General features: G+C 41.7%; 1 protein-coding gene across 1 annotated transcript; it reads right to left on the reverse strand.

The window, feature by feature from the left end:
* Window positions 1–8,805: 8,805 nt before the first annotated feature.
* On the reverse strand, window positions 8,806–15,021 carry LOC132397839 (uncharacterized). Its single transcript, XM_059976590.1, has 2 exons — window positions 14,739–15,021; window positions 8,806–11,407 (listed from the first exon to the last, which is right to left on the reverse strand). Exons 1-2 carry the CDS (start codon window positions 14,756–14,758, stop codon window positions 10,300–10,302), a joined length of 1,128 nt encoding a protein of 375 aa, XP_059832573.1. The 5' UTR covers window positions 14,759–15,021; the 3' UTR covers window positions 8,806–10,299.
* Window positions 15,022–15,460: the final 439 nt, after the last annotated feature.

Here is a 15,460-nt window from a genome sequence, read left to right on the forward strand (position 1 = left end):
GATGGCACTATAAAATTGGAAAACAAACTATGTGACACTTTGGTTCAAACAAGGGAAAAACATGAGTCAGGAAACTATAGGCCAGTTAACTTAATGTTTATTGTTAACAAGATGCTAAGGTCAATAACTAAAGAGGAAGCAATTAATCAGTAAAGGTAAATATAATCAAATCTTAACTACATAGTCTTAGGACAGGTGAAGCAAATTTCAAAAATTTGTTCAGATTCTAAGCAGTTGCTAGTAATGTGGGTGTACCTAGAAAAGCTTGACTCAAGCAATAACCAGAACTGGATCACTAATCTCAGGCACAACAGCTAGACTCTTCTTAAGGTCAATAGTTTCTGCGTTACCCAATGAATTTTTCAATTTCCTGACACACAATGGAATGAATTGAATTAGCTGAAGAACAGCTTCTGTATTGGAACAAGCTTGAACGGTTGGAGATGGTTGCAAACACTTCAGCATGCATATATGTGTTGGGGCCTATCATAATTGCCTGTATCAGAGTATCCTATTATGATAGGCATTCCTGTACCCAGTGTCAATTTATGAACATACAATCAATGCATATAAGCAATCGTATGTATTCATATTTATTTTGCTTTTTAATTATTCCGTTCTTGATCTTGCTGCATTTTTTTGCTGCTGCATCAGGTCTATATTAAAAATTGTTTCTTTCTTCTTTACACTACTCTGTTTAAATAATTCAGTACAACTTGATGGGATCAAATGAACCATTTCTGTGCTGTATTTTGTCGATGGCTCTGTGACTATATGACTTGTGTGTTGGAAATGACATTAAACAATCTTAAATGATCTTGGTGAAGGTGGAGATCATGGGGCCTTCTAGAGATTGCTACTTAGTTATCCATGAACAATTGTGAGTACATGTGACTTTAATTTCTTGAAGCTTAATCTTTCTTTTATTTAATTTTGTCAATTATGAATTTACCACATTAAGTCACTTCCATTATTCATTTTCTATTTTAAAGTTATAATCCTCAACAAGATGCAAGATGAAAAAAATACAGTCTATTCTATTCTCTATTCTATCTCAAAGCCGATCTGCAAAGCAGAGATCTCTTATTTATCATTTTTCTCATATTATCTTATAACACAGAAGCCATTCAGACCATTGAATCAATATTGACGTAAACATGATAGGTTAGGTTTATTATAGTCTGAATTGTCAATAAAGAAAACATGATTATTTATTTCCATTAATGCTGCCTGACCAGTTGAGTTTCTCCACCATTCTGTGTCTGTTGCTTTGTAGTTTCAGCATCTGCAGACCTTCTTGTGTTTATAATTCAGGGATGGCCATTTTATGTCATATATTTACAATATAATACATTGTTTCTGGTACATATTTCTATAATCTCCTGCTGGTCTGTTACTATTTGAAATAAATACACTCATCCCAACTGATTTCTTCACTGTATACCAGTTTAATTATACAGTACTGCCATGGGTGGCAGTGATTTCATCTCCCAAGCACTTGGATGCTGAAATTTTTGCCATGAACCTCAATGGATCTCCATCTCTTTTCTATTTTAAGATCCACCTTAAAATAGAAGGCTGCAGGGGAACTTAAGAAGATGAGAAGAATGGGCATAAAAGTGGCAAATAAAATACAATGTTGGAAAATGCATGGTCATGCACTTTGGGAGAACAAATAAATGTGCAGGCTATTTTCTAATGGGGGGAAAATCCAGAAATCTGAGATGCAGAGGGACTTGGGAGTCCTTGTGCAGAACACTCCAAATGTTAACTTGCAGGTTGAGTCAGTGGCGAGGAAGGCAAATGCAATGCTAGCATTCATTTCAAGAGGTCTAGAATATAAGAGCAGGGATGTGATACTGAGGCTTTATAAGGCACTGGTGAGGCCTCACCTTGAGTATTGTGAACAGTTCTGGGCTCCTTATCTAAGAAAAGATATGCTGGCATTGGAAAGGATTCAGAAGCTACTCACAACAATGATTCCAGGAATGAAAGGGTTACCATATGAGGAAATTTTGATGGCTCTGGGCCTGTATGCACTGGAATTCAGAAGGATAAGGGAGGACCTCAATGAAACCTTTTGAATGTTGAAAGGCCTATACAGAGTAGATATGGAAAGGATATTTCCCATGGTGGGAGAGTCTAGGACAAGAGGGCACAGCCTCAGGATAGAGAGATGTCCATTTAAAACAGAGATGCAGTGTAATTCCTTTAGCCAGAGGGCAGGGAATTTGTGGAATTTGTTACCATGGGTAGATGTGTAGGCCAGGTCATTGGGTGTATTTAAGACAGAGATTGATAAGGTTTTTGATTGGACATGGCATCAAAAGTTACAGGGAAAAGGCTGGGGAGCAGGGCTGACGAGGGAAAAATAGCATCAGCCATGATTGAATGGTGGAGCAGACTCAATGGGATGAATGGCCTACTTCTGCTCCTATGTCTTATGGTCTTAAATCCTACATCTTTTGGACATCTATACCAGAATGTGTTAAGTCATTTTCTTGATAATATTCCTGTACTGCCTTGGAACCAATTCTTTATGCTAGTGATGTTAGAAAATAAAAGTTGCATCTATATTAGATTACAGCTGTATAATTACTCTATTTATAATGGTCAGAAAGAAACCTTTAATGATTAATGGGCTGGAATTCAAATCTCTGATACCAAGAGCATTATTCCACCTTACCTAACACAGAGAGAATTGTTCTATATTCTATCCACGCCAGGGTATTATGCAGAGCTCAAAAGGATGTTTCTGGCTGTAATTCCAGTCTGACGCACATTGCAATATCACAGGCGTGCAAGTGTTTTCAACTCTCTTGGAAAGGGCCTTGAAATTTGTTTACTTGCACTGTTTTCAGCAGCTTCAGTTAGCCTTTCTACCAGCAAGAGTGTAACACCACCCCTTTACAGGTGCCAAAAACACATCCTTACTGACATAGCCATCTAGTAGGAAAGCTATCCATTCCTTGAAATATTGGTGCAATTAGATCTGCCCCAACTCTAGCACATGAATCTACCATAATCATCAGGACACCTCAGCTCCAGAGCGTTTATGATGATTTCACATTCTGGAAATGGATGTTTTATTTCTTGTCATACGACATGAGATACAGTGGAAAAAACTAAGTCTCGCAAGTCACCCATACAGATTGTTTCTAAGGTTTGTTTTATCTTGCCATCTCCACAATCTGCTGACTTCTCCCAATATCCTTTCATGCCCTGACTAATCAAGAGTGTGTCAGCCTCTGCCTTAAATATACCCAATAACTTGGCCTCCACAGCCACCCGTGACAACGAATTCCACAGATTCACCACTGTCTGGATAAAGAAATTTTTCCTCATCTTCATTCTAAATGATCATCCCTCTTTTCTGAGGCTGTGCCCTGTGGACTTAGACTTCCCAATGACAGAAAACATCCTCTCCACATCCACTTTATCAAAGTCTTTCAACATTTGATAAGTTTCAATGATATCCCCCCCCCCCCCTTATTCTTCTCAATTCTAGTGAGTACAGTCCCAGAGCCATCAAATGCTCTTCATATAATAAGCTTTTCAATCCCAAAATCATTTTCATGAACCTTCTCTGGGCCCTCTCCAAAGCCAGCACATCTTTTTTTAGATAAGGAGTCCAAGACTGCTCACAATACTCCAAGTGCAGTCTGAACAATGCCTTATAAAACCTGAGCATTATATCCCTGTTCTTGTCCTCTCAAAATGCATCGCATTTGCCTTCATCACCACTGACTTATCCTGCAAATTAACCTTTAGCAAATTCTGCACAAGGATTCTCAAGTCACTTTGCACCTCTGATTTTTTAATTTTCTCCTTGTTTAGAAGAGAGACTACAGCTTTACTCTTTCTATCAAAGAGCATGACTATATGAAAAAGAATCTTGTGCTTTCTCAGTGCATATGACAAAAAAAAAACTCTTCTCTGGCTTCCAACTGGGTACAGGTATGGATTTTAACTGATATTTTGATGACAGCCCCTGCCATCTTCATCAGGAAGGATGCACAGGCATACCTAGTCTGTCACTCCTGTTTGGTTAGTTCTCAACCAATCAGATTTCTGCTGTCCCAGCTTGTTTACAATTGAATTAGAGCATGACCTTCATCTTTATTAAATTTTTTATTCTCTTGGCATATTCTCTTATTCTCTTCTTCACTGGGTAGCCTCAAAAGCCATTGCAATGGCACAGTAGGTTTATGCCATCAAAGTCAATCCTATGGCCATAATGAATGTAATGTTCTGCTGCTGCCAATTTCACTGGGTAACCCAAACGGATATACCTTGGCTGCTCCTTGGTAAGAGTTTCCACCCTGTGCCCCATCTGGCCGATACATACTGCTCCGCATTCAGAGGGTTTCACTGCTAATGTAATGGTTTCTCCATAGCAGCAGTGTTTGGGTTATGATAGAGATAATGGGGGTTTTGGAATGTGTGCCGTCCAATGAGGGAAGAGTTTTTACTTTCTCGTGTGCCCGAGAGCAAGGTATTCACGGGCTTTGTTTGGCGAGAGATGAAGTGAGAAGACACAAAAAAAGACAAATCGTGGACCACAGGATGGAGTGGATGTGGAGTGAGGGGTCAGGTGATGACACCCAGAGGAATTCGATGGAGGACTAACGGATGGGAAACCGTGCGCTCCACCGTGTATATTAGACTTTCATTAAAATGGGCCCTTTTCATTTTGTTTTTCCTTACTAGCCCTGTAGTCAAATTGAGAATTATATAGCTAAATCATTTAATTGCCTATGGTGTCCTGTCTGATATTTTGTGGTACTGATTTGTAACAGGGTAACATATCACATAGCATCCACACAAATGAGATTTCACACGTTTGGCGGGACCGGAGACTGTATTCCCTAGACTTACGCCACCGGCTGAACCTGAGGATTACACAGGGACTTCAGGAGGGCACAGAGCGACCACTCCCCGCTGAACATCGACGGCTTCTCGGTAGAGATCGTTAAGAGCACCAAATTTTTTGGTGTTCACCTGGCGGAGAATCTCACCTGGTCCCTCAACACCAGCTCCATAGCAAAGAAAGCCCAGCAGAGTCTCTACTTTTTGCGAAGGCTGAGGAAAGTCCATCTCCTACCCCCCATCCTCATCACATTCTACAGGGGTTGTATTGAGAGCATCCTGAGCAGCTGCATCACTGCCTGGTTCGGAAATTGCACCATCTCGGATCGCAAGACCCTGCAGCGGATAGTGAGGTCACCTGAGAAGATCATCGGAGTCTCTCTTCCTGCCATCACAGACATTTACACTACACACTGCATCTGCAAAGGAAACAGCATTATGAAGGACCCCACGCACCTCTCATACAATCTCTTCTCCCTCCTGCCATCTGGGAAAAGGCTCCGAAGCATTCGGGCTCTCATGACCAGACTATATAATGGTTTCTCTCCCCCAAGCTATCAGACTCCTCAATACCCAGATCCTGGACTGACACCTTATTGCCCCATTGTCCTGCTTATTATTTATAGTAATGCCTGCACTGTTTTGTGCATTTTATGTAGTCCTGGGTAGGTCTGTAGTCTAGTGTAGTTTTTTTCTGTGTTGTTTTTTACGTAGTTCAGTTTAGTTTTTGTACTGTGTCATGTAACGCCATGGTCCTGAAAAAAGTCTCATTTTTACTATGTACTGTACCAGCAGTTATGGTCAAAATGACAATAAAAGTGACGACTTGACTTGGAATCCCGTCAATGCCGCCATCCTGGGCCCCACGTCATCTTTGAGCAGGTAGCAATCCAGACCTCAGAAGTTTGGAGAGGAGGGACTTCAATCAGGTCCCCTGCCTGAGGGTAAATGCAGGTGTGGGTCAGAGCAGCATATTAGAGCTTTGACCAATGGCCAACCAATGTTTGGGATTGATTAGGAAGAGCAAATTAAAGGAAGGCAGGGCAAGCACAGCAGCCATTTTCACAGTGGCTGTCCTCTGAGTGGGCATAGAGCAGTGATCTTAAAGCTTCAGCAAAGAGTAGGCTTTACTCAGAGGAAGCGAAGGAAAGGAAAGCTCGTTTTTTCCTTCTTTATATCTGCTCAGCTAGAATAGCAGAGATGTCAGGCAGGATAGTGTAATGCTGCTCTTGTGGGATGTGGGAAGGCAGGGAGACCTCCGGTATCTCTGACCACTACAACTGTGAGAAGAGCATCCAGCTGCAGCTTCTAACAATCTGCATTAAGGAGTTGGAACTGGAACTGGATGAACTCTGGGTCATTTGGGAGGCTGAAGGGGTGATAGATTTCTTACACTGAGTCTGCCTCTGTGACTCAGAAGGGAAGGGGGGAAGAAGAGGCATGCTCTGGTGAAGGGGGATTCATTAGTTAGGGGAATGGAAAGGAGGTTCTGTGGGCGAGAACAAGACTCCAGACAGCATTTCTTCTCCCTGGTCGGGGATACCTGGATCAAGCCATCAGCATTCGGACAGTATGGTGGAAGTTCCAGTTTTCAAAGGGTATGAAGTGTGAGAAGTTACCATAACTAGTGAGAAGGTTCTTGGGAAACTGAAAGCTCTGAAGGTTAAATAAGTTACCTAGCCCAGATGGAATACTCCCCAGAGTCCTGAAAGAAGTGGCTGAAGAGATCTTGGAGGCATTAGTAATGATCTTTCAAGAATCGTTAGATTCTGGTATGGTTCCAGAAGAATGGAAAATTGCAAATGTCACTCCATGCTTCAAGAAGGGAGAGAGGCAGAAGAAAGGAAACTATAGGCCAGTTAGACTGGCCTCAGTGGTTGGGAAGATGTTGGAATTGATTATTAAGGATGAGGTCTCAGGGCAGTTGGAGACACATGATAAAATGAGCCGTAGTCAGCATGGATTCCTTAAGGGAAAATCTTGCCTGACAAATCTACTGGAATTCTTTGAAGAAATAACAAGCAGGCTAGACAAAGCAGAATCAGATGATGTTGTGTACTTGGATTTTCAGAAGGCTTTTGACAAGGTGCCACACACGAGGCTGCTGAACAAGCTACGAGCCCATGGTAATACAGGAGAGATTCTAGCAGTGGCTGATTGGCCGGAGGCAAAGAGGTTGATTAAAGCAAGCCTTTTCTGACTGGCTGCCAGTGACAAGTGGTGTTCCACAGGGAATGCTTTTATGTTATATGTCAATGATTTGGATGATGGAATTGATGGCTTTGTTGCAAAGTTTGCAGACAATACAAAGATTGGTGGAGGCGCAGGTAGTTTTAAGGAAATAGAGAGTCTGCAGAAGGACTTAGATTAGGAGAATGGGTAAAGAAATGGCAGATAGAATACAGTGTTGGAAAGTACTTTGGTGAAATAAATGAAAGGGCTGATTATTTTCTAAATGAAGAGAAAATTGAAAAAAACTGAGGTGCAAAGGGACTCGGGAGTCCTTGTGCAGGATTCACTGAAGGTTGAGTCTGTGGTGAGGAAGGCAAAAGCAATGTTACCATTTATTTCAAGAAGACTGGAATATAAAAGCAAAGATGTAACATTAAAACCTTATAACACACTGGTGAGGCCTCACTTGAAGTATGTGAGCAGGTTTGTGCCCCTTATCTTAGAAAGGATGTGCTGAAACTGGAGAAGGTTCAAAGGTGGTTCATGAAAATGATTCCAGGATTCAATGGCTCATCATATGAAGAATGTTTGATGGCTCTGGGCCTATATTCACTGTAATTTGGGAGAATGAGGGGTGACCTTGATAGAGCGAGGTGAAGAGCGTGTTTCCAATGGTGAAAGAGTCTAAGATCAGAGTACTCACCCTCTGAATAGAGGGGCATTCTTTTAGAATGGAGCGGAGGAGAAATTTCTTTAGCTAGAGAGTGGTGAATCTGTGGAATTCTTTGCCACAGGCAGCAGTGGAAGCCAAGTCTTTATATGTATTTAAGGCAGAGGCTGATAGATTCTTGATAGGTCAGGGCATGAAGGGATATGAGGAGAAGGCAGGGAATTGGAGCTGAGAGGAAAATTGGGTCAGCCATGATGAAATGGTGGAGCAGGCGCAATGGGCTAAGTGGCATAATTCTGCTCATATATCTTATGGTGTTATCTTTGACTCTCATAAGCTAGGATTTAAGCTTCTTTACGGATTTTCGGATGGTATTCATGGCTCCCAAAGTAGAGTGGTTCTTTCAACTTTGATTAGCCATGCAAAAACTATTTCAGATCTGGAGGATCTCCATGAAGAAATAAAATGATTACACATGACTATAGAATCACTACAAGGTGACGGAAATCAAACAGGCTGACTGGAAAAAATAGGAAGCCTAACAACAAGTAGGAACCCATCACTACTACCTGTCTTCCCTGTCTCCACAGTTTCTTGAGGAATCGCCAGGATCCTGAAGAAATACTGGATTAATACCATCCACAAGCCTGATAGATGTTACCTTGATAGTCGCATAGACATGAAGGGTAGTAAGATCTATTTCTGTGCTGTTTGATTTCATGACTCAGAACATCCTTGACTGCCATTATATGATATTACAAGGCTATACAATTATTTAGAATAATACTTCCTGTCTGGTTAAATCATACATGCTGATTGAAAGCATGCAGTAATGTTCATGAATCATTTCTACTTTGTCAACCAAAACATGACAAATGCAAATCTGCCAATATTTCTCAACAAGTTCCAGCCTGGTACTTTGTCTTGGCTTAAGTTGGATCTAAGCCCAACTTCCCATCAGTATTATTGAGAGGAAACCATTATAAGCACAAAATTTATATAAATGTGAAGTTATGCTGTGCCATAATACAATTAAAGAAAGAATTCTAGAGGTAAAAACTTGTCTCTGGTCACCAGCACTGAGCATACTTTATTATTATTTATTCACATGGATCCCTGCTTCCAAAGTTCAGATATATAGATACTTACATCAATGGAATAGAGTATTCAAACAGGAATATAACACACCTCTGAGGGTACGTCATGTAATGTGTGTGACTACAGATGAATTTGTATCTTTTGTAACAATCCAAATTTTTCTATCTTTTATTAGTACTTGCAAACTTTAGGTCTTAATATCTGTTGGCCCAGCAAAAAGAAATTTGTTACTGATTTGGCCACTCCAGATAGAACAGACAGGATCAAAACTGGATTCCACAGGGTAATTTAAAAAAAAAAGAAATCCATTTAAGTTATGTTGAAGCTTATGAACCACAGTTTGCATAACAGGAAACAATTCCAGCCCCAAATGCTCTCATGAGCTGAGAAATGAATTAAACTTCTGCATAACAGTTGATGTGATCCTGAACTCTGGAAGTGTGCAGAAGCGGTCAAGTGGAAAGATTTGAAGCTGTTAAGATTTTTGAGCACTTAAAGGTTCTCATGAGTCCCTTTAACAGACACTGGAACAATATTCGTCAGCAAAATGCGAGTAGCTGGCAGATATATATTGTGTTCCACGTGTACAGGGGCATGTTTGCTTTCTTAAAATATTGTACGAGGCTCTGGAGCACAGAAAGCATTTTCTAAACCAGACCTTTTACTGCACCAGGAACATCATAGAAAATCAGACTTAAGATTATGGTGAGGCACTGCAATTTACTGCTTTGTGAGTGCACTCACAAGACTGGAAATTGGAGTGAAACCACATTGGCAGTGATGATGCATCCCGTAAGTGTTTTCCTTCTCTGTTGGTGGAGTCATGGCTTGAGCCTTATTGATCTACTGCTTGATAAGTGCCGTGAACAGCTCTTATCAAATAGTAGACTTGTTTATCAAACTTTCCAATCATTTGGGGAGTGATTATTTTCCAGTAGGCTTCTGTCTGTGATTATACAGTGATTTTAAGAATCAATTTACCGTGAGTGATAACCAGGACTGCAGGTGATACAAGTGGCTGCTGAATGTCTCCCACCTCCCTATCCTCCTTCCCGCTGCACTATCTCATCATCTTCCAACACAAAAAGCTCTAAATACCAAGTCTCTTTTACTTAACCTACTTGTGTGGAAAAGAATTATGTTATTGTTAGCAAGAACAAGTCATTGGATTCAGATCAGTATATTGTCATAGAAGGCAGGGTACAATGGATTTCCTTGCTCATGCGGAGTTTGCAGAATAAGCAGTATACATGATTAAATAATAATTGTAACAATAAATATGCTGAAAAGCACAAAATAACAGAGTAATCCATATGTTATCTTTGAAAGTGTCATGAACCCTGCAGGCCTCTGCAGCTTACTGTAGAACATTGGTCTTCTGGGTCTCTCAAGTTAGTCTTCTGCGGTCTTTACTAAATGTATTATAGAGAATGATTTATCTTGCGGTGTTACTCAATTATCCCTACGAGGCTCTGCTCGTATTCCTACGCCTAGCCCCTCGCTTCTCTCTCTCCATGGGGATTCTGCCGCTTTTCCGCTCCTGAGTTTAACCCTGCGAGCGACCATCGTGATAGAGAGAGCCTGCCATTCCTCCGCACTTGGGTCCAGTCCTGTGAGTGACCATCGTGATAGAGAGAGCCTGCCATTCCTCCGCACTTGGGTCCAGTCCTGTGAGTGACCATCGTGATAGAGAGAGCCTGCCATTCCTCCGCACTTGGGTCCAGTCCTGTGAGTGACCATCGTGATAGAGAGAGCCTGCCATTCCTCCGCACTTGGGTCCAGTCCTGTGAGTGACCATCATGAGAGAGAGAGTCTGCCATTCCTCCGCACTTGGGTCCAGTCCTGTGAGTGACCATCGTGATAGAGAGAGCCTGCCATTCCTCCGCACTTGGGTCCAGTCCTGTGAGTGACCATAGTGATAGAGAGAGTCTGCCATTCCTCCGCACTTGGGTCCAGTCCTGTGAGTGACCATCGTGATAGAGAGAGTCTGCCATTCCTCCGGACTTGGGTCCAGTCCTGTGAGTGACCATCGTGATAGAGAGAGTCTGCCATTCCTCCGCACTTGGGTCCAGTCCTGTGAATGACCATCGTGATAGAGAGAGCCTGCCATTCCTCCGCACTTGGGTCCAGTCCTGTGAGTGACCATCGTGATAGAGAGAGTCTGCCATTCCTCCGCACTTGGGTCCAGTCCTGTGAGTGACCATCGTGATAGAGAGAGCCTGCCATTCCTCTGCACTTGGGTCCAGTCCTGTGAGTGACCATCGTGACAGAGAGAGTCTGCCATTCCTCCGCACTTGGGTCCAGTCCTGTGAGTGACCATCGTGATAGAGAGAGAGCCTGCCATTCCTCCGCACTTGTGTCCAGTTCTGTGAGCGACCATCGTGATAGAGAGAGCCTGCCATTTCTCCGCACTTGGGTCCAGTCCTGTGAGTGACCATCGTGATAGAGAGAGCCTGCCATTCCTCCGCACTTGTGTCCAGTTCTGTGAGCGACCATCGTGATAGAGAGAGCCTGCCATTTCTCCGCACTTGGGTCCAGTCCTGTGAGTGACCATCGTGATAGAGAGAGCCTGCCATTCCTCCGCACTTGGGTCCAGTCCTGTGAGTAACCATGGTGACGGAAAGTGAGAATTTCAAACAAATCTTTGAAGATGTACTGAAATAACAATTTGGAGGGAATGCAAGATGACACAGTCATAGAAAGTCATATCTATATTGACTACTGTCATAGTCACATCACAGAATCAGGTCACTTGGCCCAAGTCAATTACACGGACCAATTACACTATTTCTATCCTATTTCATTTCTCTCTATATTCCCATCAACTATGCCAAAATACTACCACCCACTTGCATACAAAGTGGCCAATTAGCTTCCCAACACATATAACCATGGAACAAGGGAGGAAACCAGGAGCATCCAAAGGTCACAGGCAAAGCATGCAAACTCCACACGGACTGTACCTGAGGGAAGGGTGGAGACAAGGTGACTGGAGCTGCAAGGCAGCAGGAGTTTTAGGTGCAATACTGCGGCGTCCAGTGTAGAATTGTGCAATTTGTAATTGGAAGAGGCAGGAAGTTCAGAGAAAGGCAAAGTGATTTGTGCTTCTGGGCTGCAAAAGAGCACAACTCCAGTGTTGGATCATCTCATACAGAATAGTTAGTCTGCTGTTCATAATAGTATATTTGCCTGAATTATTTCATTAGGAAACAACAGGATCAAGCACAATTAGTTAGTTAGTTAGTTACTGCCTGTAACGCCACTGGTGTTTAGGGCAGCAATGAAGATCCTCCAACTCAGTCTGTCCTTGGCCATCTTCTCCATTGTGCCCCAGGTATGGTTCAGGGTTCTAATTTCTGCCTATTCACTACCGTCACTCATGTAAATCTTGGGTGGAGAGTCAGGAATACTGCTGCACTCAGATGTAGAAGGACTCTTCATTGCTGTTTCTGTAACAAATTTTTGGACCAGTCAGGGTTGTTAGCTTTGAACCGAACCCCTGAACATAGAGGATCAGTGGACCTCTGAGTCTGAACTCTACCCTTTGACCTATTTGGCATGGACAACCCTACAACGAGTCAAAGCACAAGGCCCTGATTCCAGCCAACATAGCTCTCCGGGTCATTGAGGCATGTAGGCCTCCAAACCCTGAGACAAGTCTGTGGTCCTCTTGGAGGTTGTTGGTTAGGAATAGACAACAAATGCCAAGACTGCTGGGGCATCCACACTGTATGAACAAATAAATAGAAACACCTGTGCTCCCTGACACTCTCTGCAGAATTGTCAGCTTGAATGTCCACATTAGACGGTAAAAAGCCCATGTATAATTAGGTATACTAGCAAATCAAAATGCAATCTTCTCTTTTCTTTGTGAATACAATATAAATATCTGAGAAATTAATTATTAAAAATTCCCAGTAAAAGGAAAAACCAATCACGTACAGCTTTGATTCTAGTCAGCAGCCTATAAATCAGATCACACCAGGAATCTCAAGCTGTAATTTCCTGTTTCTTTTTCAATGTTTTGTGCAAACGCCAAGCTGATGCTGACATAAAAGGAAACAGATTATTACCTCATTGAAAGAAAAAGAACTGGGAGAATGCATGTGTTCAACAAAGCTGACTTTGTCAGCAGTGGTTTTGTGAGTTTCCTTCAGTATGTGGACCCTTTGAGAAAGGGGGTTGAGCCAAACATGTGGGAAACCATTAAATGTTTAAAAAATTGAATTTTGTAATAGAGCCCTTCATAGGAGGTTTAGAAAAATAAAACCATGCAAGTATTAAAAACATCTTATACTCTCTATGAGTTCAAATGCTGATTATATTTCCTCAATTGCTAAAGTGAATATTATTCCCAGGATTTCCATTATAAAGAGTCTTGAAGAATGGTCTCAGCACAAAGCGCCGACTGTATATTCTTTTTCATAGATGATGCCTGACTGGCTGATTTCCTCAAACATTTTATGTGTGTTGAGAGTCAAATCCATTTTAGTTATTTGAAGCAACGCACATGAAATGCTGGAAGGAACTTCAGGCAGCATCAATGGAAAAGAATGAACAGTCAACTTTCCACATCGAGACCCTTCAGTTATTTCCCCCCGAACTTACAGAGTGTTACAATTAGTGAATTGGTTTGTTTATGATGGTTTGCTCTGTCTAGTTCTGATCTTTATCAGTTTGCTTTTTATTTAAGTAATTGAACATAACTCTGTCTGAGAAATGATTCAGTTGAAATTAAAAGCTTGTGATTAGACAACTTAAATACTTGAATTCCAGCAGGTTTTTACTGAAAGATACTGATTTTGAAGATATGAAAATTAAGTTGATGAGTTATTTTCTCTTATAAAATTCCAACAACATGATGAACTCAATATTTCACATTTTGAAGAGAAGATTTAGGATATGCTTGCTTTCTTTCACCATCCAAATTAAATCCAAATACTAAAGGAACAAACTGTTAATGCTAGGAAATGATCGCAAAATGCAGATGGCAAAGTTCAAATTTCACAGTACACTTATGGTACCTATGATGAGTGAAATTAAACCATTTCTGAATGTCGACTTTCTGTCAGAAAAGTATGAAGTTAGAGATCATTGTGTTTAAGAGGCCTTAAAAATGGGAGGAACAGAAAGAGACAAGGTGAAAGTCTGGCCTTACACCATCTCCATTTATCTTTCCTGTCCTTAGTCTTACTCTCAGTTTACTCTGTGTGGGCTAGTGTCTCTGAATCAGTGAAGTTTTGTACTCTCCTCCTCCTGACACTATGATGTTCTTCAACCTAGACTGAATGCTTTCTCTTTCTGCACATGTGTCACTGGGTCCTTCACATGCTGGTAAACTGGATTACTCAAAGTTAGTGGCGAGACACCGATTAAAAAAGATCCACTTTTAGTTAAAGCAATGGTATTTTTCTTTAAAATAAAATGCTGCCCATGTGGGATATTTTAGACAGATGTTCTGTTCTCTAGTATGCAGTTGTGTCCAGGTTTGCAGAAACTTATAGAGTCACAGTTATACAGCATGGGAGCAGGCCTTTCTAAGCGAAGCAAACACCACTCATTAACTTTAAGGAGGAGAAAAAATATTTTTCTCAACAGGGAGCATTGACATTGTTAGCTGCTGTTGAGATATAGTGTGGAATAGGCTGTTCAGGCCCTTTGATCTGCTCTGCCCAGCAATCCCACGATTTAATCCTAGCCTAATCACGGGGCAATTTACAATGACCAACCAGTGCGTCTTTGTACTGTGGGAGGAAACCGGAGCACCGAAAGGAAATCCACACGGTCACAGGGAGAATGCACACAGGTAGCGTTGGAAGTTGAACCCAGGTTGCCTGTGCTGTAAAGCATTGCGCTAACCACTACGCTACTGTGCACAAAGTGGAGAAGTTATGCCAGTTCGACCGTCTATATTCGTCCATTTGGTTACCTGAAAATCTTGTTGCTCATTTTCTCAAATGATCAAAGAACTCTGTTCAAAGTTTCACATCTCAGCTGCACTTTTCAGGTAACTCGCAATGTGGGCTGCAGCTGTTACACACTTATTTAGCAGAGGCAATTCAATGGGGCCAGCCTTCTCCATGTCAGGCCACCCGCCAGCTCCTACAGGCACTGAAAAGTGTGGTGACCTTGGCTGTTCACCGCAATTACATGAAACAGCAGGAGTGGCCATTTCACCTGCTGCTTGCAACACAGTGGCAGGCAATAGCTAATCACACATCATAATCGCCAAGTTCATTCCCAGTTGTTTCACCTCTTTGAATTACTTTGTAGTTTCATTCCAGATACTCAAGATACAGATACAGAAATTTAGACCAATAATTCAGTACGAAAGAGCGTTCACTGATGGAAGTGCCTTTGTCTGTATTAAACATCAACCAAGTCCTCAAGTCCTTTTTCATGCAAATGTAAACGATAGATTTTAGAGAAAAGATTTCAGTAAAAATGTGTTCTGGTAAATGTTTATCCCTCACTCTACGTTACTAAAACAAACCTGATTACTTGGTCATTATCGCGTTACTTTCTGTGGAAGCTTGCTGTGAAAATTGGCTGTTGTGTTTCCTGCGGTAAATCATTGACTATACTTCTAAAGTAATCCATTGGCTGTAAAGTGCTCAGGGACATCCTGAAAAGGAATTGACGGTATGGCAT

The sequence above is a fragment of the Hypanus sabinus genome, chromosome 8, assembly GCF_030144855.1.
Source record: "Hypanus sabinus isolate sHypSab1 chromosome 8, sHypSab1.hap1, whole genome shotgun sequence".
NCBI lineage: Eukaryota > Metazoa > Chordata > Chondrichthyes > Myliobatiformes > Dasyatidae > Hypanus > Hypanus sabinus.

Coding starts and splice junctions, on each gene's coding strand:
- LOC132397839 (XM_059976590.1), bottom strand. CDS start 14,758: ATGAGCAACAAGATTTTCAG. Junction 11,408..14,738: donor ATGAGCAACAAGATTTTCAG/GTAACCAAATGG, acceptor GGTTACTCACAG/GACTGGACCCAAGTGCGGAG.